Source organism: Drosophila mauritiana, chromosome 2L, assembly GCF_004382145.1.
Source record: "Drosophila mauritiana strain mau12 chromosome 2L, ASM438214v1, whole genome shotgun sequence".
Classification (NCBI taxonomy): domain Eukaryota; kingdom Metazoa; phylum Arthropoda; class Insecta; order Diptera; family Drosophilidae; genus Drosophila; species Drosophila mauritiana.
In genome coordinates this window covers 10,046,197-10,074,086 of record NC_046667.1, presented here as the reverse complement: position 1 = coordinate 10,074,086, position 27,890 = coordinate 10,046,197, and the positions used below count along the sequence as shown (strand labels likewise).

General features: G+C 39.4%; 5 protein-coding genes across 15 annotated transcripts; all 5 read left to right on the top strand.

Annotated features, from left to right (window-relative positions):
* Positions 1 to 27: 27 nt before the first annotated feature.
* LOC117149556 (ubiquitin carboxyl-terminal hydrolase CYLD) lies at positions 28 to 3,994 on the top strand. 4 transcript variants are annotated; one of them, XM_033316796.1, is made up of 11 exons: positions 28 to 114; positions 651 to 827; positions 882 to 1,090; positions 1,936 to 2,167; positions 2,266 to 2,441; positions 2,504 to 2,658; positions 2,718 to 2,936; positions 2,999 to 3,233; positions 3,292 to 3,433; positions 3,489 to 3,685; positions 3,747 to 3,994. In XM_033316796.1, the coding sequence occupies exons 2-11, from the start codon at positions 667 to 669 to the stop codon at positions 3,938 to 3,940; spliced, it is 1,920 nt and encodes a 639-aa protein (XP_033172687.1). In that variant the 5' UTR covers positions 28 to 114; positions 651 to 666; the 3' UTR covers positions 3,941 to 3,994. The 4 variants fall into 4 exon arrangements, with proteins under 4 accessions (XP_033172687.1, XP_033172688.1, XP_033172691.1 ...); XM_033316797.1 differs by lacking the exon at positions 28 to 114 and adding an exon at positions 169 to 184; XM_033316800.1 differs by lacking the exon at positions 28 to 114 and adding an exon at positions 191 to 208.
* Positions 3,995 to 4,488: 494 nt separating this feature from the next.
* On the top strand, positions 4,489 to 7,269 carry LOC117135126 (heart- and neural crest derivatives-expressed protein 2). Its single transcript, XM_033295149.1, has 4 exons — positions 4,489 to 4,666; positions 4,822 to 5,018; positions 5,267 to 5,422; positions 7,121 to 7,269. The coding sequence occupies exons 1-4, from the start codon at positions 4,576 to 4,578 to the stop codon at positions 7,199 to 7,201; spliced, it is 525 nt and encodes a 174-aa protein (XP_033151040.1). The 5' UTR covers positions 4,489 to 4,575; the 3' UTR covers positions 7,202 to 7,269.
* A 467-nt stretch (positions 7,270 to 7,736) lies between these two features.
* LOC117135125 (E3 ubiquitin-protein ligase Ufd4) lies at positions 7,737 to 18,160 on the top strand. 2 transcript variants are annotated; one of them, XM_033295147.1, is made up of 8 exons: positions 7,737 to 7,873; positions 8,938 to 8,974; positions 9,621 to 9,760; positions 9,829 to 11,548; positions 11,610 to 11,841; positions 11,900 to 12,118; positions 12,172 to 17,755; positions 17,821 to 18,160. In XM_033295147.1, exons 3-8 carry the CDS (start codon positions 9,621 to 9,623, stop codon positions 18,101 to 18,103), a joined length of 8,178 nt encoding a protein of 2,725 aa, XP_033151038.1. In that variant the 5' UTR covers positions 7,737 to 7,873; positions 8,938 to 8,974; the 3' UTR covers positions 18,104 to 18,160. The 2 variants fall into 2 exon arrangements, with proteins under 2 accessions (XP_033151038.1, XP_033151039.1); XM_033295148.1 differs by lacking the exon at positions 7,737 to 7,873 and having other exon boundaries at positions 8,936 to 8,974.
* A 1,118-nt stretch (positions 18,161 to 19,278) lies between these two features.
* LOC117143506 lies at positions 19,279 to 21,148 on the top strand. The gene is made up of 6 exons (XM_033308232.1): positions 19,279 to 19,775; positions 19,840 to 20,107; positions 20,450 to 20,503; positions 20,565 to 20,615; positions 20,726 to 20,779; positions 20,879 to 21,148. Exons 1-6 carry the CDS (start codon positions 19,326 to 19,328, stop codon positions 21,016 to 21,018), a joined length of 1,017 nt encoding a protein of 338 aa, XP_033164123.1. The 5' UTR covers positions 19,279 to 19,325; the 3' UTR covers positions 21,019 to 21,148.
* Positions 21,149 to 21,360: 212 nt separating this feature from the next.
* LOC117135220 (lysine-specific demethylase 6A) lies at positions 21,361 to 27,784 on the top strand. 7 transcript variants are annotated; one of them, XM_033295332.1, is made up of 14 exons: positions 21,361 to 21,492; positions 21,545 to 21,891; positions 22,258 to 22,369; positions 23,605 to 23,780; positions 24,071 to 24,199; positions 24,261 to 24,486; positions 24,554 to 24,734; positions 24,799 to 25,189; positions 25,255 to 25,958; positions 26,032 to 26,156; positions 26,238 to 26,657; positions 26,714 to 26,923; positions 26,989 to 27,115; positions 27,205 to 27,784. In XM_033295332.1, exons 1-14 carry the CDS (start codon positions 21,443 to 21,445, stop codon positions 27,397 to 27,399), a joined length of 3,393 nt encoding a protein of 1,130 aa, XP_033151223.1. In that variant the 5' UTR covers positions 21,361 to 21,442; the 3' UTR covers positions 27,400 to 27,784. The 7 variants fall into 7 exon arrangements, with proteins under 7 accessions (XP_033151223.1, XP_033151221.1, XP_033151222.1 ...); XM_033295330.1 differs by having other exon boundaries at positions 26,017 to 26,156; XM_033295331.1 differs by having other exon boundaries at positions 24,796 to 25,189.
* Positions 27,785 to 27,890: the final 106 nt, after the last annotated feature.

Below are 27,890 nucleotides of genomic sequence, written 5' to 3'. Positions count from 1 at the left end.
GTCGATTGCGGCAAAATCGATAACGATATCCAGAATTCATTCCAATCGCATTCTAAAAGACACAAACTTTATAAATACTAAACAAAAGTCAAGCATATAAGCACCTTTTTATTTGTTAGTTCAATTTATGTGTTTTGTATTGAAAGTTAAATAGGGTTGCGCTAAAAAATTAATTCGGCATTTGGTATTTCAGTGAACAGCAATATTAGTAAACCGATGTAGTGGCGATTGTTGTGTGTCATTGTTTTTATCAATAAGGAAAAAATTGCTAATGAATTGTGATTGTTATGCATGTATTCCCTGTTACTTGTTCTGTGCAGTCCTCATTGGCAAAGAAATATTTAATGCAATATTGAAATAAGTGTAAAAATATCGGAATGTTTATTGAACTACTGTTACAGCAACCTGATGTCTCTTACATACTTACGTGCATACATATGTATGTAAGCGATTGCAAACGAAGACAGTTAGTTACAAACAGAATCCGTTACATCGAGTATCATTGATGATTTCGTTTTACCAGTTTTACCTCGACTATAGAATACTCTCTGTCAAATATATGCTCCTTAATTTTTTTTTTTAAATGCCAATTATGACCAGTGCATTTTTATACCATTTTTATTTAATTACTAATGCAAATCTTATTACAGCCTTTAGTTGGAAATAATGAATTCCAAACCCGATTATGAAGCAGAAAAAGAAAAAAAGCTGACCATAACAAATAGATTCGGGGATTCCCTGGAAAACTATGAAGTATCCAACGAGAGCGAGCACAAGACCCATGTTTACCCAAAAAAGATTCCTAACAGAAAAAATGGAATTTTAAAGTAAGTAGTAGAACTGTTTTAATTCATTTAAAGCTAATACTTAGCGATTTTTAGAAACACCGATGCCAACCATAGTGCCGTCGATAACCAACATCTTGAGGATGTGGATTTGGCAGACATTTTGGGCACAAATTGGCCAAAACGAGCGGGACCAGCTGCAATGATCTTAAACAACAAAAGTAAAACGGATCTTAGTAATTCTGAAGACTTAATTTTAAAACCAGCCTCTCCAATATTAAAAATAGAGCCAGAGGAACCTTTACGTAAGTTTATTATACTGGCATTTCTTCAAAAAAAATTTCCAAACATATATTAAAACAATTAGTAATTTCAAAATATAGCGTTATGAAGAACTGAGGAAGGAATCTGTTCCGACCCGAAACATTCTTGATCAGGCCCACTTAATCCTGTCCGTCCGTATAAATATATAGATATAAAGATATCGGGAACTGTAAAAACTAGTTCAACTTAGTAGAATCTCTCAAGCAGTCGCTGTACTGCTTGCTAACATTCAAGTTCTGCCTGCTACAGCACTCCTTCTGCTGCTTGCATATTTCCAATTCTTTCGCACTTCTTTTAGCTGAGTAACAGGTATGTAATAGTCGCCCCTTTCTAATATAGCGCTCACTGTTTTTGAATCTGTTATTGTCGATACGTTACAGTTGTTGTAAGAATGGTATTCACTTTGCTTCCTTGCAAAAGACAACGGAATGAAAACTTATATTTATTTATAGAACGCCGGCCAAATAAATAAGAACACATACATATATTCTATTTACGTACACGTAAAACGCCAGTTCTCTGAGTTGATATATGCAGTTTGTCGAGGAGTTTTATTTGTTCTGCACTTTCTCAAAGTTCTCAATTGCTATAAAATCACAAAAATTACAGAAGAAATTGAAATTGTGGTGTGCGTCTTTCAAAAATGAATATATACCAACAAAAATTGTCTTCTGACTCGGATATCCACAATAATATTCCATTAACAGTGCTAGAATTTTATTCACCAAGTTTATTGCCCGAAGAACTGGGTATGATCTATTATGAAACCATTCCGCTATTTACCCTTGATTTTCAAAGAAATTAAAATTTATATTTTTTGTCCTAGGTTTTACAATCGCTGATTACCAACCTCTAATTGAAATACCTGGAACCGAGCTAGCGATTGGTTCCCTCGTCGAAGTGTCAAATCCTGGACTATGTGAAGATCTATATGGCGTTGTAAGATGGATAGGTATACCGCCTGGCCCTCAAAAAAACGTACTCGTCGGAATAGAGGTAGAAGACGAATCCAACTTGAAAAATGTTGTGGCATCGGATGGGAGACACAATGGCGTACGGTATGTTATTCTTTTAAACATTTAAAACACATAAATAGGTACTCATACAAGAAAAACTCTTAACTGAAAACTATCTTCTGTGGTGTGCTTTGTTTTAGCTTATTTACTTGCCATGATGGTCGAGCTATTTTTGTACCAGCCAACAGATGCACCGCTGACCGGCGATTTGCTGATGTAGATAATACCATTTCTGCAAACAGAGTTTCTAGTAATCACGCAAAGAAATTTGGTGTCGCTGAGTGTCCTGCCATTTATGGTTCGATACCGCCATTAGGTAAGATAACAATAAACATTTTAATAAAAAAAAAGGATCTCATGCAGCTATTTGTTATCCAGAAATTCACAATTCCGATGAGCTTGCTAGCATATGTGGAAAGTTTAAAGGAATACAAGGACACCATAATTCCTGCTACCTTGATGCAACTCTATTTTCCATGTTCACTTTCACCAGTGTTTTCGATTCAATTCTGTACAGACGTCCGGGCCCACAAGTAAGTTATTCAATTTGTCTGCACAGCTAACTAATTACAAATTATTTTATTTTCGACAGGATATTCGTAATTACAGTGAGGTTCAGAAGGTTTTGCGCGATGAGATCGTCAATCCATTGCGAAAAAACGTTTTCGTTCGATCCGATCGTGTGATGAAACTGCGCGAGCTCCTAGATCAGCTAAGTTCGGTCAGCGGTCTCACCTGCGAGGAAAAGGATCCTGAAGAGTTCCTAAATAGTTTGCTCTCACAAATTATGCGAGTTGAACCGTTTCTAAAGGTGCTTATTGTACTCATTGTTGCATAGATGTTTATACTAAATAATTTAAATGTTTGTTTTAGCTAAGCTCGGGACAAGATTCTTATTTTTACCAACTATTTGTGGAGAAGGATGAGAAGTTAACATTACCGAGTGTGCAACAACTGTTTGAGCAAAGCTTCCACTCATCGGATATAAAACTAAAGGAGGTTCCTTCTTGTTTCATCATACAAATGCCTCGTTTCGGAAAGAACTACAAGATGTATCCAAGGATATTGCCATCCCAGGTTCTCGATGTCACAGACATAATTGAAAATTGTAGGTGTTCGCAATATAACAATTTGCATTTCGAATCTTAGCAAAATTCAACTTGCAGCTCCTCGACAGTGCTCACTTTGTGGCAAACTAGCTGAATACGAGTGCCGGGATTGTTTTGGCAGCTTGCAGGCTGGATCAGGACTGGAGTGCACCGCCTTTTGTCCAAAATGTCTCAAGACATTTCACAGTCACATCAAAAGGTCTGCTGTCTTCAAAGGTAAATGAAGAGAAACCAACTAAAAACCTATCTTTCAGAACGAATCATGTGTCGAAGAAGATTTATAGTCCGAAGGAATTTAAAATCATGGCCGAGCACATGGTTGTCCCGCGATTGTACATGGAGTTATTCGCAGTCGTTTGCATAGAAACATCTCACTACGTGGCATTTGTCAAGTCTGGATCCGGACCTGATGCTCCATGGTGTTTCTTCGATTCAATGGCTGATCGAAAAGGCAAGCTAAAACTTAGTTTTGACCTTACTAGTTTCTTATACTTACACAAATACTATTTCAGGCGAACAGAATGGATACAATATACCTGAAATTACGTGTGTTCCAGAATTAACACAGTGGCTCTCGGAAGAAGGCGCACGATCTATAAATGAAACTTCAACGAACGATAAAGTATTACCTGAACACGCCAAGCGTATTTTTTGCGATGCCTATATGTGTCTGTACCAAAGCACAGATATAATGATGTACCATTAGAGCAAATTTATCAATAAATTAAATGAACGCAATAAAATTTTTGTAAAAATCACATGTGAAAAGGATTTTGTGCCTATTAATGGTTAGTGGAATGTCAAAAATATACGTTTTATGAGATTTAAGACAGGTTAATTCTGGGTAGCATTTACCTATATAACAGAAGAAAAACAAAGATAAAAAAAGATAAAACTAATATACCAAGTAACAAGTTTACTTATATATATTTTACAAAAAGTTTGTAACAATTAAGAAGTTCTTTTTGTTAGGAGAAGTGTTCAGGGTGACTTCAGAAACAGGACTGAACAATCTACAGAACTACGGATCACTAGACCATGAAAGGCAGTTCATATTCCGGATATATATGGATGTATGCACATACACGGTGGTACATACATACATATCTTGAAGTGCCCACCATTGGTCGACGCAAAACGGTGGCGATTGCGATTGGTGGATTCGGAGGGAGGATATCCAGATGCTGTTCACTCGACGGCGCAGATTCACTAAACAAGTGAAAAAGTTTTTCAGTTACTTGCCAGACACCAAAGACGAGTTTTATGTGCGCCGCACTATCTGCGAAAATGTCGATCTTAAGTCGCGAATTGGATTTGAATTCAATTACGTTATATTAGAAAATGTTTAAAAATTCCGTTGTCTTGGCGTGCGAATACTCAACCATGTATTATAACTCAATTTATAATACTTCCAACATGTTCGACATGAAACGTAAATATTTAAATAATTCATCATACTACGTTGTTATTTTTATAAAATTAGGACAGTGATTTGTGATACCAACTTAAATTCTAGTTCAAAAACGACTTTTATTTTATATTTTCGTGTGTATGGAAAATAATGAATATATTTGCAAATAATTTCAGACTCCGAAAGTCAAGTTCAGCAACAGATATATAACACAAGTCACCTAGGTTATGTGCCAACTTCGAATACTCGGATTGTTAAGAAACGTAATACAGCTAACAAAAAGGAGAGAAGGCGAACCCAGAGCATAAACAATGCGTTTTCCTATCTGCGAGAAAAGATTCCCAACGTTCCTACAGATACTAAATTATCAAAGGTAACTTCACCGACGGATATATCATCTTAAGTATAATAGTTAAATAGTAGCTTATCAATAAGCAAAGGTTTAGTTTTTAATGTTTCCTACTTAAATCAATCTTAAATATATTCTATTTTTACTTTGTTTAGGCGTTTTTGGTAAGAAATAAGATACAATAGCCAGTGAATACAATCTGTTTTATAATAACTTAATCAGTTATTTACACAATTTTAAGTTTGTGACCGTTTGCTTGGTTTACTTGACAGATTAAAACATTGAAGTTGGCCATATTGTACATAAACTATTTAGTTAATGTTCTTGATGGAGATCAGGATCCAAAAGGCGGATTTCGAGCCGAACTCAAGCCGGTCAGTCGAAAGATCTGTAGCGAAAAGAAGCACTGTTTGAAATCAGAGATTCAAGTAAGAGAAACCCAATTACTTTGTTTTCTTATATACTTTTTCATGATTTCAATAACAAACCAATCACTAGATATAATCAAATTGACTATGCGGCGGAATAACAATTCATAAAAATTATATACTTTATTATCTCCATGCATTCAAAAAAAAAAAAATATTAAAAATCTTTTTTGTGTTTACTGTAAGTAAGTACTGTTTAGTAAGGTGCAGATTATTTAAATAAGTTCAGATACCATAAGCTAATTGATATTTATTTCAAAAACCTTCTAGGGTGGCTAATTTTTGTTGTACAAAGATATATTAGATAAAGACAATGTTCCCGCTATAAGGGGCGTATTGTTTGCTTTTTTTGTATTGATATATAGTTATAGTTCTACTCTTCTATTTCGTTGAGATCTCTGCTCGGAATTTGTATTTTTATGGTACACAAGATATTTTCTCCCCCTTTTTCTGCACTGGCTAGATATCTCAATTGTTTGTTTATTATAAGAAACAAAAGCACTTGACTTTATAAAAGAGCATTTTACGTTTTTCCCTCAAAGAAATAGGAACTATACGTACGCGTAATTCCATTCCCCTTGTAATCCGCAGATAAAGACTCGATTGATTGTAGATATATTCCTAATGGAAGTGCGGTGCCATGTTTAGCTTCAAAAATCGAGTTTCGAAATATATGTACACAGGTCCAGTGACCAGTTGTAAGTTGTACTTTATTGTGCAATTTCGGAAGTGATAAACCGCAGACGCCTGCATCCGTAATTGAGAATCCATGCTAACCAACCGCCTCCTTCACAAAATGGGGGTGAAATAATGGCTGGGAACATTTATTTAATAGGGCAATCTGGTTTTAGATATGAACGCAAGAGACAAGTGTCTAAGTGGTGCTTCAGAAACATTTAATCCATTAGGGGTTTGATTAATTAAGTGCCTTTCTGGAAATATTGAAGTTTTGAAGTAATCATTTTTTTTTTACTGAAAGTTATTGAACTTGTAAGCTTTGTTTAAGAATTTCATAAAGATAGTTTTTAAAAATGATATTGACAAAAAGCAGTAAAGAAAACATTGGCCAATATATCCCTTATCATTAGTTGTTAAATTTACAAATGGATAAGAACTATTTCCCAGTGAAAGTGCATGTGGATGTTGTCTTTATCTGGGACTCACAAACAATTAGAAGTGAACTACATTTCTAAATAAAATAGTAAAGTGTTTCCATAGTGCTTCCGTGCACGTGTTAAATTTTTGTTTACTTCTTAATTGTCTATTTGTGGGTACAAGTTGTATACAAAAAAAGAAAACTATGACCTGTATAAACAAATTGAGTTACTCAAAAGCAATGCTTTGAAATCCACGATTCGAATTTCCAATAGTCAAGTACTCAAATTCGACATAGTTTTGAAAATTGTGCAGATATTTGGACTAACTTTATTAGATATTTAGATAACATAAATTTGTCTGCAAAGTATGCATTTCTTAACCGTAGAGTCACATTGTGAAAAGGTTGGGATATAGCTAAAAACATAAAAGAAATACCTATATCCCATTATCAAAAAATGAAGAACATTTTCGTCTTCTACAATTGTTTTAATGGCTTTGCAAATAATTTAACAAATTCAATTACAAGATTTTCGTACAATCATGCATGTGCATAATACATGATCTGTTAGTTCCAATTAATAATGCCAATTTATATTTCAGAATGTTCCATTGTCGACCAAGGGCCGCACGGGTTGGCCACAAGATGTTTGGGCATCGGAACTTATTCCAGAACACAATTAAACCCATAATTTGCATAAATAATATTTCATTCTATATATGTATATATATTGATAAACTATATTTAAAACAACAAGAAAAATAATAAACTAATAAACAAGCAGAATAAAGACTTTCCTTTTATCTTTAGGAAATCGTTGAATAAAGAGAATTCTTAAATTTGCTAACCTTAAATTGTTGTCAGCAAATAAAAAATAGAAGTATACTTTAACGTAAAAAAAACTTGGTAGATAATTTTTCTAAAAAATTGCGGCAAAACTTGGTCTGAGATTCATAAAAATAATAATCATTTTAATGTGGGATCTGGAAGTCAATATCCAGACATTATATTATGGGAATTATAAACAATATTTTCAGAATAACCATTATCGCTAATTGAAGAAAAAAACCTCAAACGATTGTGGGCCACAGTTTAAAATCGTTTAAAATACCAGAAACGCTTTATTATCAAGTGCGAATGCCCCTATTTCTTGGTCACGATTGTTATCGGTAATCGATGGATTGTTAAATGTATCGTCCACATGTAATCTCTATAATCAATTTTCGAGCTGTGCTGCTGGATATTTGTGTGAATAAAAATAGTGTTGTGTATTAAGTAATTGTAAAAAAGCTTTAAAAAGCAGCTTTAAAAAAGAGTGCAAGCCCTAGCTAAATATTCAATATAATGCAAAAAAGGTAGATCATCTCAATTCAACAAAAATTTTCTCAAGATTTGTGTATTTTTCTTTTGCATATGGATGTATGTGTGTGAGCAGAGACACGACACTTTATGTTAATAAATAATGGACAATTACATTACGTGTGCACATGTTTTCGTGTGGTCCACATATGTATTGTGACTAGTGTACATACCTGGTCAAAGACAATGGATATTACAACTGCGTTTTTATGTAACTCCATTGTTGGACTATCAGAAAAGAAAGGTCTTTAAATTATACATACACAACTGGTAATTCGTTGAAGGAGAAAAAAACGTAGTGTCATCATTCTTTACAAGATTCCTAAAATTCTTTCGCCACATAAAAATGGAATTACCTTTAGTGTAATTCTAAAACGTACAACGGGACACCCATCGGTTATTATCATGTGCAAGAAAATGTATCAAGTGTAATTGAAAAAGTGATTATATACGTACATATGTATGTGTACGTGTATATCGGTACATATCGATGTACATATGCTTATGTTGTTGATTTTCAAAACAGTTTTTAGCACTTACCGTTATCTTGTATGAAAACAATTCGCATACGTACAAGTGTACATATGTGCATACATATATTATAACATCACTTGACGAACTTCGAGTCATCGCGGTGAAATTTTAGTGAGTTAAGATGGCACAACGCAATTTCCCTCCAACTAACTCTTTGTTTGCCATGTGTGCATTTGGCAATTCGGGTTGCCCAAAAAGGAATGATTTCTTATCCAATTGGCTAATCCGATATTGCCAATAAGTCTTTATAAGAATGATGAAATACGTACACACTTCTAAGCAACGATTCCCATATGGAACGACTTACTGGCTCAATTTTTGTTTATTTATTTAAAATTGTAATATTATCTTTCTGTGCCAATTGAAAAACGCCTAGCAACCCAAAGTTGTCCTGTCAACTAGACAAAATTATTTCAGTCGAAAACCTTTTTAATATATTTCTCGTATGTTATTAAATAATTTATACGAATGCCGTGAGTCATTGGAATATTATTGTTAATGTATATATAATTCTTTTCTTTTTCAGTTTTGGTATAGAAGCATAAATCAAATTTCGATTTGCGGTAAGTTAAAAAATATATACATACCTATGTATTAAATAATTTTTGTTAAGTAAAGTATTAAACAATTTAAAAAACAAAATGTTATGTCCAAGAAAAATTACGTTTTCTAATTGATTACAAGAGTCAATGTTATCAATTCTGCTGTCTACATTAAATAATTACGTGCTCTGCTGAGAAATTAGCTCAGTAAAAAAAAAAATAAAACGCAAGCAGCTAAAGTTTAAATATAAATAAATATAAGTCGCAAAGATTAGCTGTTTTTTTTTTACAAACTAGAAGAATTGTCCCTAATTTGTATGGTGTTCTATGACTTCAATTAACAAAAGTTGGATCTTCAGGTGCCTAAACACAATTGTTGTGCAATTGTTTAAATTTAAATCGCTCGTAAATATTTAGTTCAGATCATCCAAAATTTGAAAGAACTGTCCGGAATATTGTATATTATTTCTTATATATATATTCTGCACTGTCTGTCTTTCAAGTTCATATATTAAGTATCTATTTCTTTTTAGTTGGAATAAGACATCCATTTGAAGGCTCCACGTCTTCTTTTGTTGATTTGTGACTCAGCTGTCAATACATTACATATATAATAAAGTCAGCTTTAAAGTCAATATTCAAAATTTTGTTGTTGTTTTCCTTACAGATGGGCGATGTCGACCCCGAGACGCTGCTGGAATGGTTGTCCATGGGACAAGGAGATGAGCGGGATATGCAACTGATCGCACTGGAGCAGCTGTGTATGCTGCTCCTAATGTCCGATAATGTAGATCGTTGCTTCGAAAGGTATTATTGACCGCGATAGAAGATTTACCCTTTGATCACTAATCTAATCTATCCATCCCCAACATCAGCTGTCCTCCTCGAACATTTTTACCGGCGCTGTGTAAGATATTCCTGGACGAACTTGCACCTGAAAATGTACTCGAGGTCACTGCGCGAGCCATCACCTATTACCTGGATGTTTCGGCTGAATGCACCAGGCGTATCGTTTCCATTGATGGCGCCATCAAAGCCATATGCAATCATCTAGTGGTTGCCGATCTATCATCGCGCACATCCCGCGATCTTGCCGAGCAATGTATCAAAGTGCTCGAGCTGATTTGCACCCGGGAAGCGGGCGCCGTCTTCGAGGGCGGTGGCCTCAACTGCGTACTGTCCTTCATTCGGGACTGTGGCTCGCAGGTTCACAAGGACACCTTACACTCCTCCATGTCGGTGGTATCCAGGCTCTGCACCAAGGTGGAACCCAACACTCCATGCATACAAAACTGCGTCGAGAGTCTGAGCACTCTGCTGCAACACGAGGACCCCATGGTATCCGATGGAGCTCTAAAGTGCTTTGCCTCTGTGGCAGACCGATTCACACGAAAGTGGGTGGACCCAGCACCGTTGGCTGAGTACGGCCTGACAACCGAGTTGTTGAAGCGCCTCAAAAGTGTCGGAGGAAACACGCACTCTTCGCTAACAGCGGCTGGAACCCAGCCAACCAGCTCTAGCCAACCCGCTGCAACCACAAACTCGGATGCCATTAATGAAAACGTTGCGGGAACTGCAACCATATCCAACAGCACCAAGGTTAAGTCATCTGATGCCGCCGCCTCGCCGCAATCGATATCAACAACGATTTCCTTGTTGTCCACACTTTGTCGCGGATCGCCCTCGATTACCCATGACATTTTGCGATCCCAGTTGGCTGATGCCCTCGAAAGAGCTCTGCAGGGCGATGAGCGATGCGTGCTGGATTGCATGCGTTTCGCGGATCTCTTGCTGTTACTATTGTTCGAGGGTCGCCAAGCTTTAAACCGAGGAAGTAACAACCCCAATCAGGGACAGTTGGCACCACGACCAAGGCGTAATAATACCAACACCGATCGCACGCATCGCCAGCTCATTGATTGCATACGATCGAAGGATTCGGAAGCCCTTCGTGAGGCCATCGAATCGGGCGGCATTGACGTCAATTGTATGGACGATGTGGGCCAAACACTTCTCAATTGGGCATCGGCCTTCGGTACCTTGGAAATGGTAGAATATTTGTGTGAGAAAGGAGCCGATGTCAACAAGGGTCAACGAAGTTCGTCCCTACACTATGCCGCTTGTTTTGGTCGTCCGGCTATTGCGAAAATCCTTTTGAAATTCGGAGCCTATCCGGATTTGCGAGATGAAGATGGCAAAACGCCATTGGATAAGGCGCGCGAAAGATTGGACGATGGACATCGAGAGGTGGCGGCAATTTTGCAGTCGCCCGGCGAGTGGATGTCTCCAGATCATTCGCTTCTCAACAAAGATGGCAAAAAATACACACTAATGGAGCCCCGAGGTGATCCAGAAATGGCGCCTGTTTACCTAAAGGTTCTTCTGCCCATATTCTGCAGAACCTTCCTGGGTTCGATGCTGGGCAGCGTCCGGCGGGCCAGTTTGGCCCTGATCAAAAAGATAGTTCAGTACGCGTACCCAACGGTGCTCCAAAGTCTCAGTGAAACCAGTTTTAGCGAAGATGCAGCGTCGACATCGGGTCAAAATGGTGGGAACCTACTAATTGAGGTGGTCGCCAGTGTCCTAGATAACGAGGTATATATAATAGACAATAATCATCACATAAATCTAATTACTATCTTTAACGTTATTGCAGGATGACGATGACGGTCATTTAATAGTTTTAAATATTATTGAGGAAATTATGTGTAAGACACAGGAGGAATTCCTCGACCATTTTGCAAGGCTAGGAGTGTTTGCAAAGGTCCAAGCCCTGATGGACACCGATGCGGAGGAACTGTATGTGCAATTACCAGGGACCGTAGAGGAACCAGCCGCAGCGCAAAGATCTTCGACCAGTGTCGTAGTCGCTCCAAGGCCAACATCAGGTATGTTCAATTCATTTGATTTGAAAATAATGCTTATTGATGGGACCATCCAATTTAGATGATCCTATGGAGGACGCAAAGGAGATATTGCAAGGGAAGCCCTATCACTGGCGCGAGTGGAGCGTTTGCCGGGGCCGGGATTGCTTGTACGTCTGGTCAGATTCTGTGGCCCTCGAGCTTTCTAATGGCTCAAACGGATGGTTCCGCTTCATAATAGATGGCAAACTGGCAACTATGTACTCCAGTGGAAGTCCGGAGAACGGAAATGATAGTTCTGGTAAGTTTTAAAAATACCTTACATGGCTATATAAAACATTAATTAAATTTTAGAAAATCGGGGCGAGTTTCTTGAGAAACTGATGCGGGCTCGTTCCTGTGTGATTGCAGGAGTTGTATCTCAGCCCATTTTGCCCACTGCGAGTGCTCTGCGCCTAGTGGTTGGCAACTGGGTTCTACAGTCGCAGAAAACAAACCAGCTACAAATTCACAACACCGAAGGCCATCAAGTTACCGTGTTGCAGGACGATTTGCCCGGTTTTATTTTTGAAAGCAATCGAGGAACGAAGCATACCTTCTCGGCAGAAACTGTCCTGGGTCCTGATTTCGCATCCGGTTGGTCAACAGCCAAAAAGAAGCGCAACAAGTCAAAGACAGAGGGTCAAAAGTTCCAGGTTCGAAACCTATCGCGTGAAATTTATAACAAGTACTTCAAGTCCGCGCAAATAATTCCTCGGGGCGCCGTAGCCATACTTACGGATATCGTGAAGCAAATTGAGCTATCCTTTGAGGAGCAGCACATGGCACCAAATGGAAACTGGGAGAACACACTTTCGGACGCCCTAATGAAGCTATCTCAACTGATACACGAAGACGGCGTTGTAAGCGCCTATGAAATGCATTCGTCGGGATTGGTACAAGCTTTGGTAGCCGTTCTGTCGGTCAATCATTGGGAAACTAATTCACCTCGCTGCAAGCGAAACAAAATGCAAAAGCAACGAGTCGCTGTATTCAAGAAATGTATACTAGAGGACAACGTTGAGTCAGCAACGAACAAACCAAGAACCAAAAGTACTGCAAGTATTTTAATTCAAAAACTTGTGTCGGTTTTGGAAAGCACCGAGAAGCTGCCAGTCTATTTGTACGATTCTCCATGCACTGGATATAGTTTGCAAATTCTGCAGAAAAGACTTCGTTTCCGTTTGGAGCGCGCAGAGTGCGAAAGCACTTTATTCGATCGATCGGGACGAACTCTTAAAATGGAGCCATTGGCAACGATTGGACAACTTTCCAAATATCTACTGAAAATGGTGGCTAAACAATGGTACGACCTCGATCGCTCAACATACTTCTATTTAAAGAAAATTCGGGAGCATAGGACCGGTACCGTGTTTGCACACTCCTTTGATTTCGACGAGGAAGGTTTGCTGTTCTACATTGGCTCCAATGCAAAGACTTGCGATTGGGTTAACCCAGCGCAGTATGGACTGGTGCAAGTGACTAGCTCGGAGGGCAAGACCTTACCCTATGGCAAACTGGAGGATATTCTATCACGCGATAGCATCTCACTCAATTGTCACACCAAGGACAACAAGAAGGCTTGGTTTGCCATCGACTTGGGTGTCTATATAATTCCCACTGCTTACACGCTGCGTCATGCCCGCGGCTATGGAAGATCGGCTTTGAGAAACTGGCTACTTCAGGGTTCAAAGGATGGCTCGACTTGGACCACCCTCAGCACACATGTGGACGACAAGAGTCTTGTGGAGCCTGGCAGCACAGCCACTTGGCCTATTACTTGTGCAACTGATGATTCCGTAAGGTATCGCCACATTAGAATCCAGCAAAATGGACGCAATGCGTCTGGCCAGACACATTATTTGAGCTTGAGTGGCTTCGAAATCTATGGTCGCGTCGTGGGCGTTGCCGACGATATCGGAAAGAGTGTCAAGGAAGCTGAGGCAAAAACAAGGCGCGAGAGGCGGCAGATAAGGGCACAGCTGAAGCACATGACCACCGGTGCACGAGTGATCCGTGGCGTCGATTGGCGCTGGGAGGAACAGGACGGATGTGCCGAGGGCACAATAACCGGCGAAATACACAACGGCTGGATCGATGTGAAGTGGGACCATGGCGTACGTAACTCCTATCGCATGGGAGCCGAAGGAAAATACGATTTGAAGTTGGCTGATGGCGAGTATCTATCCGCCTTCGATGGGAATCAGTCGATGAGCAGTGCGAGCACAGCTGCTAAATCAAGTGAGAAGGGAAACACACTCACCTCACGCAAATCGAGCTCCACTCCATCCCTGCCCGAAGCCACTGAGAAGAATCAAAACTCCGAGGGTGCGTCCAATCAAACTGTTTCGGCTGACAACTTGGCCTGGAAGCAGGCTGTGGAGACGATTGCAGAGAACGTATTTGCTTCGGCCAAGACGCAGATTATATCAAACCAACTTGCTATGAACACATCTTCCTCCAGGGAAGCACGGGCCAAGCACAAGGAGTCTGGCACCAATCAAATGCATAAGGATAACATAAGTGGACCCTCGCCATTGAGCCGAGAGTTGGAGCACATATCGGACTTGTCTGCCATCAACAACTCGATGCCGGCAATTAACTCGAGCATTGTTTCCGACCTAGCCACCATTTCGGAGAACCTATCACTAACTGAGTTGTCCAAAGAGAATATATGCAGCGTCCTAACGCCAACCTACAAACCAGCTGAGAGCGTTACTGCGAGTCAAAGCTCCAGCCATCCGGATGTGCAGAGTTCGTCGCCGCGAGAGAATGATATCAAAAACATATCCAACATTGAGGAAAACAACAAGATGAACGCCAACAACTCGGTGAATAAGATATCCAAGGACCTTCTCGCGAATCTCCGAACCTCGAACATTGCTGGCTGTCCACCGGTCACACAACTTTCAACCGAAGCCCTCGAAATGATCGACAAAATGCGCGATGGCGTCGACATGATTCGGAACATGTCCAATAACATTCTTTCCACGGACACTTTCCCAGTGCCCTGCACAAATGTGCCAGTTGGCGGTAAGAAGACGCCGAAGGCCCAGGCTCTTATAAATCCAGATAATGCCAATCAAAAGCAAATTATAGTTACATCCGAAGAGTTCCCCACAAAGAGTTCAAAGAAGCCCAGTGTAACATTGAAACCAGCTCAGCAACCAAATGCTGTCTTATCCATTGTGGACATCAAGGAACAGCCGATTTCAAACGAAAACGTTTCGGTTCCCAGCCAGATGAGCATCAGTGTTCCTAATCTGACAACAACGTCGGCTTCGGAAGTTCCATCGACTTCCGAAGTGGCTACCCACACCGGTTTGCTGGAGACATTTGCAGCGATTGCACGTCGCCGTACCTCCCAAGGTACCAATATACAGGATAATCAGATCATGAATGCGGAAGCCAATGTGAACGAGCACGGCGATCAGAACGCTTCAGGCTCATTCCTTGGCCACTCGGTAACCAGTTTAGTTAAGTTGGCATTGTCAAGCAATTTCCACTCCGGACTGCTTAGCACCGCCCAAAGTTACCCAAGTCTGTCGTCGAATAATAGCGAAAACATAGCTCCGTCGAACCCTTCAAATACCTCTGCGGGACAGCAATCGGCATCCACGATTAATCATACCCTAACCATGAGTCTAACATCCACATCGAGTGACAGTGAGCAAGTATCGCTGGAAGACTTCTTGGAGAGCTGCAGAGCGCCGGCGTTGTTGGGTGACTTGGACGATGAGGACGACATGGATGAGGACAACGATGAAGAGGAGAATGAGGACGAGTACGAAGAGGTTGGAAACACACTGCTGCAGGTGATGGTCTCACGCAACCTGCTTACCTTTATGGATGATGAGGCGATGGAGAACCGATTGGTGGGTGTGACCAAGCGCAAGTCCTGGGACGATGAGTTTGTACTAAAGAGGCAGTTCTCCGCGTTGATACCGGCATTCGATCCACGCCCGGGTCGCACCAACGTCAATCAAACTTCTGATTTGGAAATATCCCCTCTTGGCGCCGAGCTACCGAAACCCCAGCAGAGTGGACCTGAGACTATCGAACAGCCCTTGCTGGGTCTTAAATTGCGTGGTCCCGGAATCGGTGGTATACCCGAAGTGGAAATCGACCTGAGCAACACCGACTGGACCATATTCAGAGCGGTACAGGAATTACTTCAGTGCAGTCAGTTGAACAAGCTGGACAAGTTCCGAAAGATATGGGAACCCACATACACCATCGTGTACCGTGAGGTATCACCCGAGGCCCAGGAGAGCACCTGCTTGGAGTCGGAGGAGTTCCCGCAAACGCCCGATGTGTCCTCCAAGAGTGGTGCATCCACTTTGTCCCCCAACTCGCCCATGCACATCGGTTTCAACGTGGCCGATAATAACCTGTGCTCCGTGGACGATGTACTCGAGCTGCTCACTCAAATCAATGGTCTCAATCAGTCCGAAATCGATTCGGATGTCAAGGAGCACGGTGTATCGGTGTTGTCCGAAGATCTCTTCATCAGCAAGAAAATAACCAACAAACTGCAGCAGCAAATTCAGGATCCATTGGTGCTAGCCAGCAACGCGCTGCCGAATTGGTGCGAGAACCTAAACCAATCCTGCCCCTTTCTGTTTCCGTTTGAGACCAGGCAGTTGTACTTCAACTGCACATCGTTCGGAGCATCGCGCAGCATAGTATGCCTGCAGTCGCAGCGAGATGTCACCGTGGAACGGCAGAGGATACCCATCATGAGTCCGCGGCGGGATGATCACGAATTCCGCATCGGGCGTCTAAAGCACGAACGCGTAAAAGTGCCGCGAAACGAGGACCTGCTCATGTGGGCCATGCAGGTGATGAAGACCCACTGCAATCGAAAGTCCGTGCTGGAGGTGGAGTTTTTGGATGAGGAAGGAACTGGTTTGGGACCAACCTTGGAGTTCTATGCCTTGGTGGCCGCTGAAATCCAGCGTTCCGACCTTTGTATGTGGCTGTGTGACGATGACTTGGGCGAGGACATGGAAAACTCGCCGCAGAGTGCGGAAGGAAACTCAAAACCAGTTGGGTATTACGTAAATCGCAGGGAGCACGGCATATTCCCAGCCCCATTACCACAGAATTCGGAGATATGTGAGAATGTGCTCAAATATTTCTGGTTCTTTGGCGTTTTTGTGGCAAAGGTTTTGCAGGATATGCGCCTGGTGGACATACCCTTATCGACATCATTTCTACAGCTGCTTTGTCACAACAAAGTTTTATCACGTAATCTCCAGAAAGTCATTTCGGATAGACGAAATGGCGACCTTTCAGTCGTATCAGAAGAATCTGATATAGTAGAAACCTGCACCAAACTGCTGCGAACTGATTCCAACAAGTCGAATGCATTCGGGGGTATTCTGTCATTGGAGAACTTGAAAGAAATCGATCCCACTCGTTATCAATTCCTACAGGAAATGCAAAACCTATTGTTGCGAAAGCAATCAATCGAGTTTGACGATACTTTAAGCGCGGAGAAGAAACATGAGCTTATCAACGAGCTTAAGCTGCAAACCCAAAATGGCTTGGAGGTATCTTTGGAAGACCTGGCCCTTACGTTCACGTATCTGCCGAGTTCCTCGATCTATGGTTACACCCAGGCCGAACTGCTGCCGAATGGATCGTCAGTGAACGTCACCATCGACAACCTGGAAGCGTACTGCGAACTGCTGATGAACTTCATCCTGCAGGACGGAATCGCTCAGCAAATGAAGGCCTTCAGTGATGGGTTCAACGAAGTGTTCCCTTTGAAAAAGTTGGCCGCTTTTACTCCCTCAGAGGCACGAATGATGATTTGTGGCGAGCAGTTCCCCCATTGGAGCCGAGAAGACATTATTTCATACACTGAACCAAAACTTGGTTACAACAAAGACAGGTAAGTTTACAAAAATACAGATGTGTTTCAAATTATTACAATTAATTAATTGATCTTAATTTCAGTCCCGGATTCCAACGCTTTGTTAACGTTTTGTTGAGCATGTCGGGAGACGAGAGGAAGGCGTTCCTCCAGTTCACAACCGGTTGCAGCAGCCTGCCACCAGGCGGACTGGCCAATCTTCATCCCCGACTGACAGTTGTCCGAAAGGTAGATGCTGGCGTTGGAAGCTATCCATCCGTGAACACGTGCGTTCACTACTTAAAGCTTCCCGACTACCCAACCGAAGAGATCATGAAGGAGCGCTTGTTAACAGCAACCAAGGAAAAGGGGTTTCATTTAAATTAAACGATTTATTGTACTCGATATTCAAGTTAATAAAATTTGAACCTTTTGTTATTTAAAGAGCACTGTTGCAAACCATTAAAAGCGATCGTGTAAATATTCCCCTGTTTATTTATAAAAGTTTATGCCGAGAAATGTCGCCACAGTTGTAATTTGAGGAGTAGATAAGTCTTTTATATACAAGTGTTTTAAAATATTGCAAAATCTAAGCTTGAAGATGTATATTAGTTAACTGCGACACTAGGCAACCTATTGAGCATGAATTGCTTTTTATTTAATGAGTATATTAATAATATTGTTGAGGTATTGTAATAGCAGAGGAGAAAAACGTTTTATTTTCTTTTAAAACAGTTTTTGAAAGGTTCTTTAGTAAACCAGGTTACTGCAATTGTTTACTTTCTGTTTCTTCATAAAGATTAGACAAATTGAGCTGATCTAGAACTACCTTGAACTCATGAATCACTGGGTACATCCCAGTCGGAACAGACAGCTCTTTTCACTTATTTGTTATAAAATTTACCACTTATTTATACATTTCTGCGCCCGTTTATTTGAAAACATAAATAATGGGCTTTCTGCACTGTCGGCTGCGTTTGCATGCAAACAAATTGCAGTCTAAGCTTGTGTAAACAAGAAAATAAATATTACTGCTTATATTAATTGTTCTTATATCTTCCATTAAAACAAAAGATTAACAAAAATAATCTAAAGCTAAGTAAACGAGTTAGAAGAGTCGTTTTAAATCTTTTGCCAAGGATCATACATTATTTATTATTACCTTTTTTTTAATTATTTAAAATATTTTGCTTACAAATCGGATCACCCTGTTAACGATTTTCCGTGCTTAGTGAGCTGCCCTCTTACATTTTTCATTCATTTTATGAAGCCAGGCAAACAACAGTGAAACTGTAAAAACATGCGATATAAGATACCAAAAATTTGGGAATCTTAGTGCTAATTGTTATCACATAATGAGCGTAATGTTTTGACTACTTCCTCAGTTACACTTAATATAAAAAAAGTGTTATTTCGCACACCTGTTTATGCTGAATTATCGCAGCCGAATTAAGACCCAAGAATGCGGGTTCCGCTGTACTTAAGCAAATTATATAAAAAGATAAGCTATATCTCGGCATCTGTGCATCCGAGGTTGCTTACTATCTTAAACGTGTAAGGAAACCGTGAAGACAGTCAAGGTTCTCCCGCCTGCGTAGCCAAAGATACTATGATTTCGTTAGCTCTGATTATCTTGTGCTTTTTTCCGTTCGTGCAAAATGAGTACTTTCGTCCTTCGTACCAAGTCCTTGTGCGCAGAAGGAATACTCTAGGAGATTTGATCGACGGTCACTGCTATGGAAATATCATTCAGAGTCGCCTGGTTTTGACTTCAGCATCGTGTTTATTGAGTGATAACGATTTCGTAAATGGAAGAGAATTGTTAAAAGCTGATGAGTTGGCGGTATCCTTTAAGGGCGAAGATTTGATCGAGTTGATATACCTCGTTGGTGGCATAGACATCTATCCGCAGTTTAATTTCTCATCGTTGGACAATGATATAGCTATCCTAAGTCTCAGCACGCAACTTCCTCTTTCCGAGCGAAGCGATATTGAATGGGTTTTAGTCGCCGACTATGATTTTACCGATTCTCCATTGGAGGAGGGCGTGGAATCTTACGTAAGTACTTACATATTTACTTGAACAACTATTTTGATAATAAATAATAAAATTTCTACAACAGATTTGGAAGATTTCGGATGGAGAAAACATATATCCCGGTTATGGTGTTATTCATGAAAGCAATTTAGTTGGAATCATTTCCTATGGCTTGCCATCGAAAAATAAACGGGAATCTAATCTTGAAGTTCGGCGCCCAAATAGGTTTACGCAATTAAATCCATATTTAAGTTGGATATATACAATAATACAGAATGCAGAGATTGCGGACATTCAAAACAACAACTACAGTGCATCTCTACCTTATCGTCAAAGAAAAATCGCAGAAATAGGTAATGTAAACAGAAAGTTATTTACTATATTTATTTTGTTGTCAAAAGTAGTTTATCGTTAGCGGATTAAGAGAAACAAATAGTTTCGTAGAAACTTTCCTCTGCTTTCCCGAGAAAGATTAACTGCATTTTGATAAGAATATTTTTCTGATAAAGCTAAAAAGAACCACTTTTAGCCAGAATTTCAAGGTCTTAAATTTATAACGCTTTTCTTTTGGGAAGAAGGGTTATCTTAACACATTTATCAAAAATCAAATAAATATTAATTCCCTTAGGAATTTGATTTTTCGTTGTTATCAAATTACATATAATTAATTAGTACATTTTTAAATATTTTTTCAGTTGAGGAATTCGTTGAGCCTGATGCAGTGTATTTTCCAGACCCAGCAAACCCCAGTAAGTCGAATTTACTAAGTTTTATTATCTAAAATACTTAAATTTGAATATTTAATTTCAGTTAAAGATGACATTGAAACTGAGGTCGAAGATTTGGCGGATTCAGAAACTGGTAAGAAAATGAAAGCCACTGTTTTATACTTTCAAATTGCTTTTTTAAATGGTTCTAAAATCTACTTATTTTCCTTTTGCTATACTTATTAACCGAGCAATTCTTTTCAGATTCTATAAACGTGGAAAGCGTCTCAGAAGACTTTTTAAACACAGAGGACCCTTGTAAGTTTATTCATTATTAATGATATTCAAATATTACATTAATTGTTTAAATAAAATACTTTTAATTCAAAATTACCTAAAATTTTGCTTATATTGCAGTTAATGAAAACATCGAAAGTGAGAAAGAATTCCTAAAAAACGGAGCAAGCATTTCTAAGGCCAAAGGAGTTTGTGCATGGATATTCATATTTAATTTACTACTAGCAAAAACTCGCACAATAAATTTTCATTTTTCTTAACTAATTTTTCCATTTATTTTGTGATCTGTAATTAGATCAGTTTCAATAGCTTAAATGTATATTTAACCTGCAAAGTAACAAATGTGCTGCATTAAAATTCAAATTTGTAAAACATAAATTGTAAATAGCATCTGTATTGATTTGTTGTATAATAAAGTGTTATCAGTTAACGCAAAATAAAAAATTATTTGGTCACAGTTCACCACAATTTCCCAACCGTTCCAGTTCCGCTATCGATTGCGCAGTGAGAAACTAACTTCAAAAAAGGCGTGACACGTCGACGATGGAAACCTGTCTCATCTCTAAGAATATTTTAGTGTCACCTCTAAACTAAAAATATAAATAAAAAAAGATTTTAAAAACTACGCTGTATTATTGCCCACGCTTCTGAAGTCCAGTAGTTTTGAAAACAGTTGGTTTAAAAATGGGGCAACTAACTTTCGAGGATGATTGCCTGATCCGCGAGCTGGATAGGTACGATTAATGCCAATCGCTCGAGTCTTGTTTAATAATATTTACGTTTCAGTCGATACTACGGCTTTTTGGATTTGTCCAATTCGAAAAATGCGGAATTGAGGAATCTCGTTCAGCAGACCATCACAAACTTGCAAAACTACATTGCAAATGGTCAGGCGCACGAATCGAAGAACATCAGTGATAATAAAAATGCTATACAAAAGTTTGAGCCATCAACTCAAGCAGGTGAACATATGGAAAACACATCGTCCCAAATCAATGACGACACCAAACCTTTTGAGCAAGATGCCAAGGAAAAGGTGCCCATCATTGAAGAAAAACCCCAGGATGAGCACTACGTTAACGCTCTTTGCAAACTTGGCCACCTGCATCTTCTTCTTGGCGAATACTCCGAAGGTAAACATCAAGATGCACTTGTCCAGATACAATCTGTAGATTGTGCCAGTAACATCTATAGGATGCTTGTAGTCCTCACAAATTCATATATATGAATATGAACATGGCACATTCCTTTATTTTAATGTACTTCAATTATTTCGAAATAGTGCTCATGAAGACGTGAATATCTGATTCTTTTACCTTACATAATGCGTCAGGTGAAACAATTGTTTCCAAACTCAGGAACATAGTTGTAAAATGCCGAATGCCTGACAAGCTTTAACATTAGAATCTGCGAAACTGCAGCGTAGCTTTTACGACGCATAAATAACATATCTCTTCAATCCATTATAAAAGATCCTGAATTCTTATTATCTTTTGTAGCTTTATCAGCGTACCAGAAGTATTTACGATTCAGAGAAAACAATTACTGGACAAATCATGCATTTATGTATGGAATAGGCGTTGCTTATTTTAAACTTCGGTGCTTTAAATGGTGAGTTTAATATTTTAACTGCTTAAATATATGTGTTGTATTTAAGAAATATCTTTATCACGTTTAAAAACAATTAAGATATATTTAATAATTAAAATCCATTTAATGCGAATTCGATATGAATTGTTGAAACGTAGATGCATGACCAGTGGAATCACATTTATTTATCTATTCTAATAATCGATAGCTCTTATCGATGTATACGTTTCGATTTCATATCGTTCCCATTTAATCACGCTATCGCGCCTGTCACATCCCTATTGTATTGATATTAAATTGTTTACTAAATAGATTCTACACGAAACAACACTGCCACTAATAGTATATATATATTTGTAAACAATTCACAACGAATTAAAATTAAGACTGCCGAGATTTTTTCGAATAAAAAAAGTGCGTTTACTGGTTAGTTTTGGATCTTTTTACAGTTGTCTGGGTTCTAAAAAAAACAAATGGATGCTGTAAACATTAATACTTACAACAATTTAGTTTACCCGATTAAATATTGCCAAAACTTAAAATGAAAAAGAATGTTTCCATTGTATTCCTTTGTTTGTTTTTGCCAATTCGTTGTTATAAAAATACATAAATTCTCGTTACATGCATGTATGTATGTACACGGTGCGTGTGTGTGCGTGTGTCTGTGTACGAAATGCAATGAGTGCCCCCCTTTAAGGTCGTTAGTTGAATTGCGGGGTTAAAATGTGTTCTTTGTTTAATTCCAATAATTTCGAAAGCTAACATTTAGGCAGACCGCGTCCGGCGCAAATAATCAATGATTCTCAGTGCATTTCTATCTGATAAATACCCATGAAACGGTCTGTCTCGTTTTTTTGAGTGCACGCAGACATGTCTGCCGACACGACGGCTGCAAGTTCTATTGTTATTTATAAACAAAACCTGCATTTTGCGGGCACATTTTAGGAGATTAACATTAAAGTTTGCTGATGTGCACTAATCATCGGAGTTCTAGTTTAATTAAGTATGTTACTTGAATTTGTTTGTTCAAATGGTTATTTGTATGTATGTACATACGAGTGCATGTGTGTACGTGACTGCATGCACATAAGTATGTATGCACTTATGTAAACACCGCTCACTGTAAACAATTACTAACAATTTAATTTAAAATTAAAATTAAAACAAAATTTAATAATTTAAAATAATACATTCAAGTTATAACAAATAATTCAGAAACGAATATAAGTATTAATTTATTTCCTATATTTTTCCAGGGCCATCAAATCGTTTCAGGAGCTTTTATACCTAAGTCCCAATTTTACATGTGCAAATGAAGTTCATTTGCGTCTAGGTCTTATGCTAAAACACTGCGGGGAGTTCCATATTGCCCTAAAACATTTACAATTGGCGCTGCTTTATACATATCCTTCGACCTTTTCGGAACTTCAGGGTAAGATCTATCGAATAATTACATTTTTGAATATAGGTTTCATGCATAATTAAAATTGTGATCTGAAAAGGTTTTTCTGTTCTTCAGTTATTATTATCTTAAAATGTTATCTTGTTATTGATATATAAACAACTTACATATATGCAAAAAGTATTTATACATTGAATCATCAAGTAATACGATGAACCCAAACTTCTATGATTCATTCAAAATTTAAATATTTTGCAGTACGTTCACCCCGTGCCTTAAACTTTATGAAAACAACTAAATTCATTATTAATACTTTGCAGTCAAATTTCAAATCGCGCATTTGTACGAAGTTCAAAACAAGCACAAGGCGGCAAAGGATGGCTACGAATTTCTTCTAAATGAGAAAAACATCTCCTTGGAGCTCAAAGCAGATGTTTATCGACAATTAGGTGAGCTAGAAAGTTATATTTTTAGCTGCTAAAGACTAAACTTTTTACTGAATCCTTAAAGGATGGATGTACCATTGCGTAGAATGCCTAGGCGAAAAAAAGGAACGTGAAGCGAACGCATTAAATTTTCTACAAAAATCAATCGAAGCTGACCCAAAGAGTGGACAATCATTATATTTACTAGGAAGGTGTTACGCCGGCATCAATAAGGTTCATGATGCTTTCCTAGCATACCGCAACTCGGTGGAAAAAAGTGAGGGGAATGCTGATACTTGGTGCTCAATCGGGTAAAATAACAATGAATGTCTTTGGCTTGGCCCCTATCTTATTTTCATTCTACACATGCACCTATAGCGTCTTATATCAGCAACAAAATCAACCCACGGATGCCCTTCAAGCCTACATATGTGCTGTGCAACTGGATAAAGACCATAAGGCCGCGTGGACCAACCTGGGTATACTTTATGAGAGCTGTGGTCAATTACGAGATGCCTATGCTTGCTACTTAAATGCAACCAAACAAATATCATTCCAGGTAAATGTATATATGCATCTGTACTTGTTTTATATACATAACACCTTTGTTTTACTTGAAGAAGTCTTCGTTAATTCGAAAGAAACAAGCAATACGTATGAAAAAGGACACAATTGGACTGTCGAAAGGCCTGTCTCAGAGAATCACTTTCCTGGAGGGCCAGCTCAGTCAAGCACCATTGCCAAGTATTACATCGAAGCGCCGCCAGCTGTGTTCAATCGAAGAAGCTTGGAACCTGCCAATATCATTAGAAATGAACTCTCGCCAACAACAAACAGCGCAGATGCTACCAAGACAGGTCACAAAGCAAAGTCCAGTACAGGGACCGCCACCACCTTATCCGCATAGCCAACTCAGCCAAAGTCCCATACCTTCGAAACGTATTAAGGAAGATGGCACAGGCCAACAAGAAGTAACACAAAACAACAGTCAGACTTCTGCGCAAAATCTAATAAGTGAGTGACCGATTGAAATAGTATATATCTTAAAGTATTAAATCACTTTCTAACATTCCAAACAGACATTTCGGAATCTTTAAACCAGCGAAACTTCAACGCCATGCCGGAGAGCAACAAAAGTTCGGAGCAAAGTGTTCTTGACACCTTCGACGACATCTCGAATGATATTTATAAACAGAATGAGAGCATCAAGCTCGAACGTTTGAGCCACGATGCACTCAGTAACAATGAGGACTCGAGGCATGATTATATTGGCGGTGACAACGCCGACCTCTCCACCACGTTCAAAATACAAATGGACTCGAAGCAGTTGATGGCAGCTGTTAAGCTGCTGCCGATCGACGAACCGCCCGTGCACTGCACCATTTTGCAAGTGAATGCGCCGCCGCCATCTCCGCCCGATTGCCCACCGCAGAAACTGACGCGAGATCAACTCCTGCCTCCCACACCCTCGGTTCATTTAGAAAATAAGAAGAACGCGTTCAGTCCCCAGTTGCAGGAGTTTTGCCTGAAACATCCGATTGCCGTTGTTCGCGGCTTGGCGGGCGCTCTGAAGCTAGATCTCGGTCTCTTTTCGACCAAAACGTTGGTGGAAGCCAACCCGGACCATAGTGTTGAGGTTCGGACCCAAGTGCACCAGTCTCCCGATGAAAATTGGGACACTTCGCAGGGTAAGCGCGTCTGGGCCTGCATCTCCCATCGGTCTCACACAACCATAGCCAAATATGCCCAATATCAGGCATCCAGTTTTCAAGACAGCTTGAAGGTAATGTTCGTTGGCTTGGTTCCTCTTTAACATGAATACAGTTTACTTTATCGTGTAGCTTATTTTACCGCAGGATGAAAGCGATAAAGGTTTCCCCGGCTCGCAAGCAATGTCGGACTCAGACTCAAAGGACTCGGTATCCAATTCGAACATTGTTCTCAAGCGTAAAAAACACAAAATAAACAGCAAAATGTTAAGGTACTGGTAGCTCCAAACCATTTACGTCTGCATAAGTAGCTAGTTGAACTTAAATTAAATGCTTATTTTGCTCATTTTTAGGTTCGGGACCAACGTGGACCTCTCCGATGAAAAGAAATGGAAACCACAACTAACAGAGCTACAAAAACTGCCAGCCTTTGCGCGAGTTATATCCGCTGCCAATATGCTATCACACGTGGGCCACGTCATTTTGGGCATGAACACCGTTCAGCTGTACATGAAGGTGCCCGGAAGTAGGACGCCTGGCCACCAAGAGAACAACAACTTCTGCTCAATCAACATCAACATCGGTCCTGGCGACTGTGAATGGTTTGCCGTCCCCGATGCCTACTGGGGCGGAGTTCACAATCTGTGCGAGAAGAACAACATTAGCTATCTGCACGGCTCGTGGTGGCCCGTCCTGGAGGATTTATACAAGGAGAATATACCAGTTTATAGATTTATACAGAAACCCGGTGACTTGGTTTGGGTGAATGCCGGGTAAGCACTGAATATAAAAGGAAAGATGATGTATTAACAATCAAACCCACTTTCAGATGCGTCCATTGGGTTCAGTCGATCGGTTGGTGCAACAACATTGCGTGGAACGTTGGACCCTTGACTGCCCGTCAGTATTCTCTTGCCATCGAGCGATATGAGTGGAATAAAGTGCAGGCCTTCAAAAGCATTGTGCCGATGGTGCATTTAAGCTGGAACCTTGCAAGGAACATCAAAGTGTCCGATACCAAACTTTTCGAGCTGATAAAGTGAGTTAGCAAATCAAAGCGATCCCTTTTGCAGATATTATATGTATATTGTATCCAATTTCCAGAATGTGTTTGCTGCAAACGCTGAAAAACGTATTGCACATACAAGAGTATGTCAAATCGAAAGGTGTGGAAATACGTTTCAATGGTCGCGGAAAGAACGAAGCATCCCATTACTGCGGACAATGCGAGGTATTTAGCGTAGTATTATTAATATATATATAATGTTTCCATAGGTGATTTGAATGCTGTTTACTAAATCATGTGTGCACCCTTTGCAGGTTGAGGTTTTCAATGTGCTGTTCATCAAGGAGCAGGAGAAACGACACGTGGTCCACTGCCTATCGTGCGCGCTGAAGTTGTCTCCGTCGCTCCAGGGAATCGTTTGCCTGGAGGAGTATCGTCTGTCGGAGCTGCAGCGCGTGTACGATTCGTTTACTTTACACAGAACCCAAGGACTAGCATACACTCAGTAGTTGTAATACGAGGAATCATTTTAAGTAATGCAGATTTAATATATGTATATTTTACAACGTACAATATACTCTCTATTGTTTTGATAAAACATTACGGTACGAATATATAGAGATGGGATTTTTCGAATAAAGCCATCAGAGCTGTTTTTTCGGCTATTTTGTTTGATAGTCGAAGAAACTGAAGCCCACTTGAGTAGCGAAACTTACCTTATGATGACAATTTTATTATGACTTCAAATATTTAGACCCATCTTTTATAGTTTAATATAAAAAAAAACTTTAAATTTATCCAAAGTTTAGAATGCGTTTTAGTTATATATATGAATAAATTTAATTTATAATCTTTCGCAATGACACTGAAATTAAAATCATTCTTTTTATTGAATTGGCTGTTATTACTTTAGTACCGAAATAAGTTACAGTGTAGAGAGCAACGATAACTGCTGTAATCACGATAAATCAGTTGCTACTACTGGTGTAGTAGCCCTGTT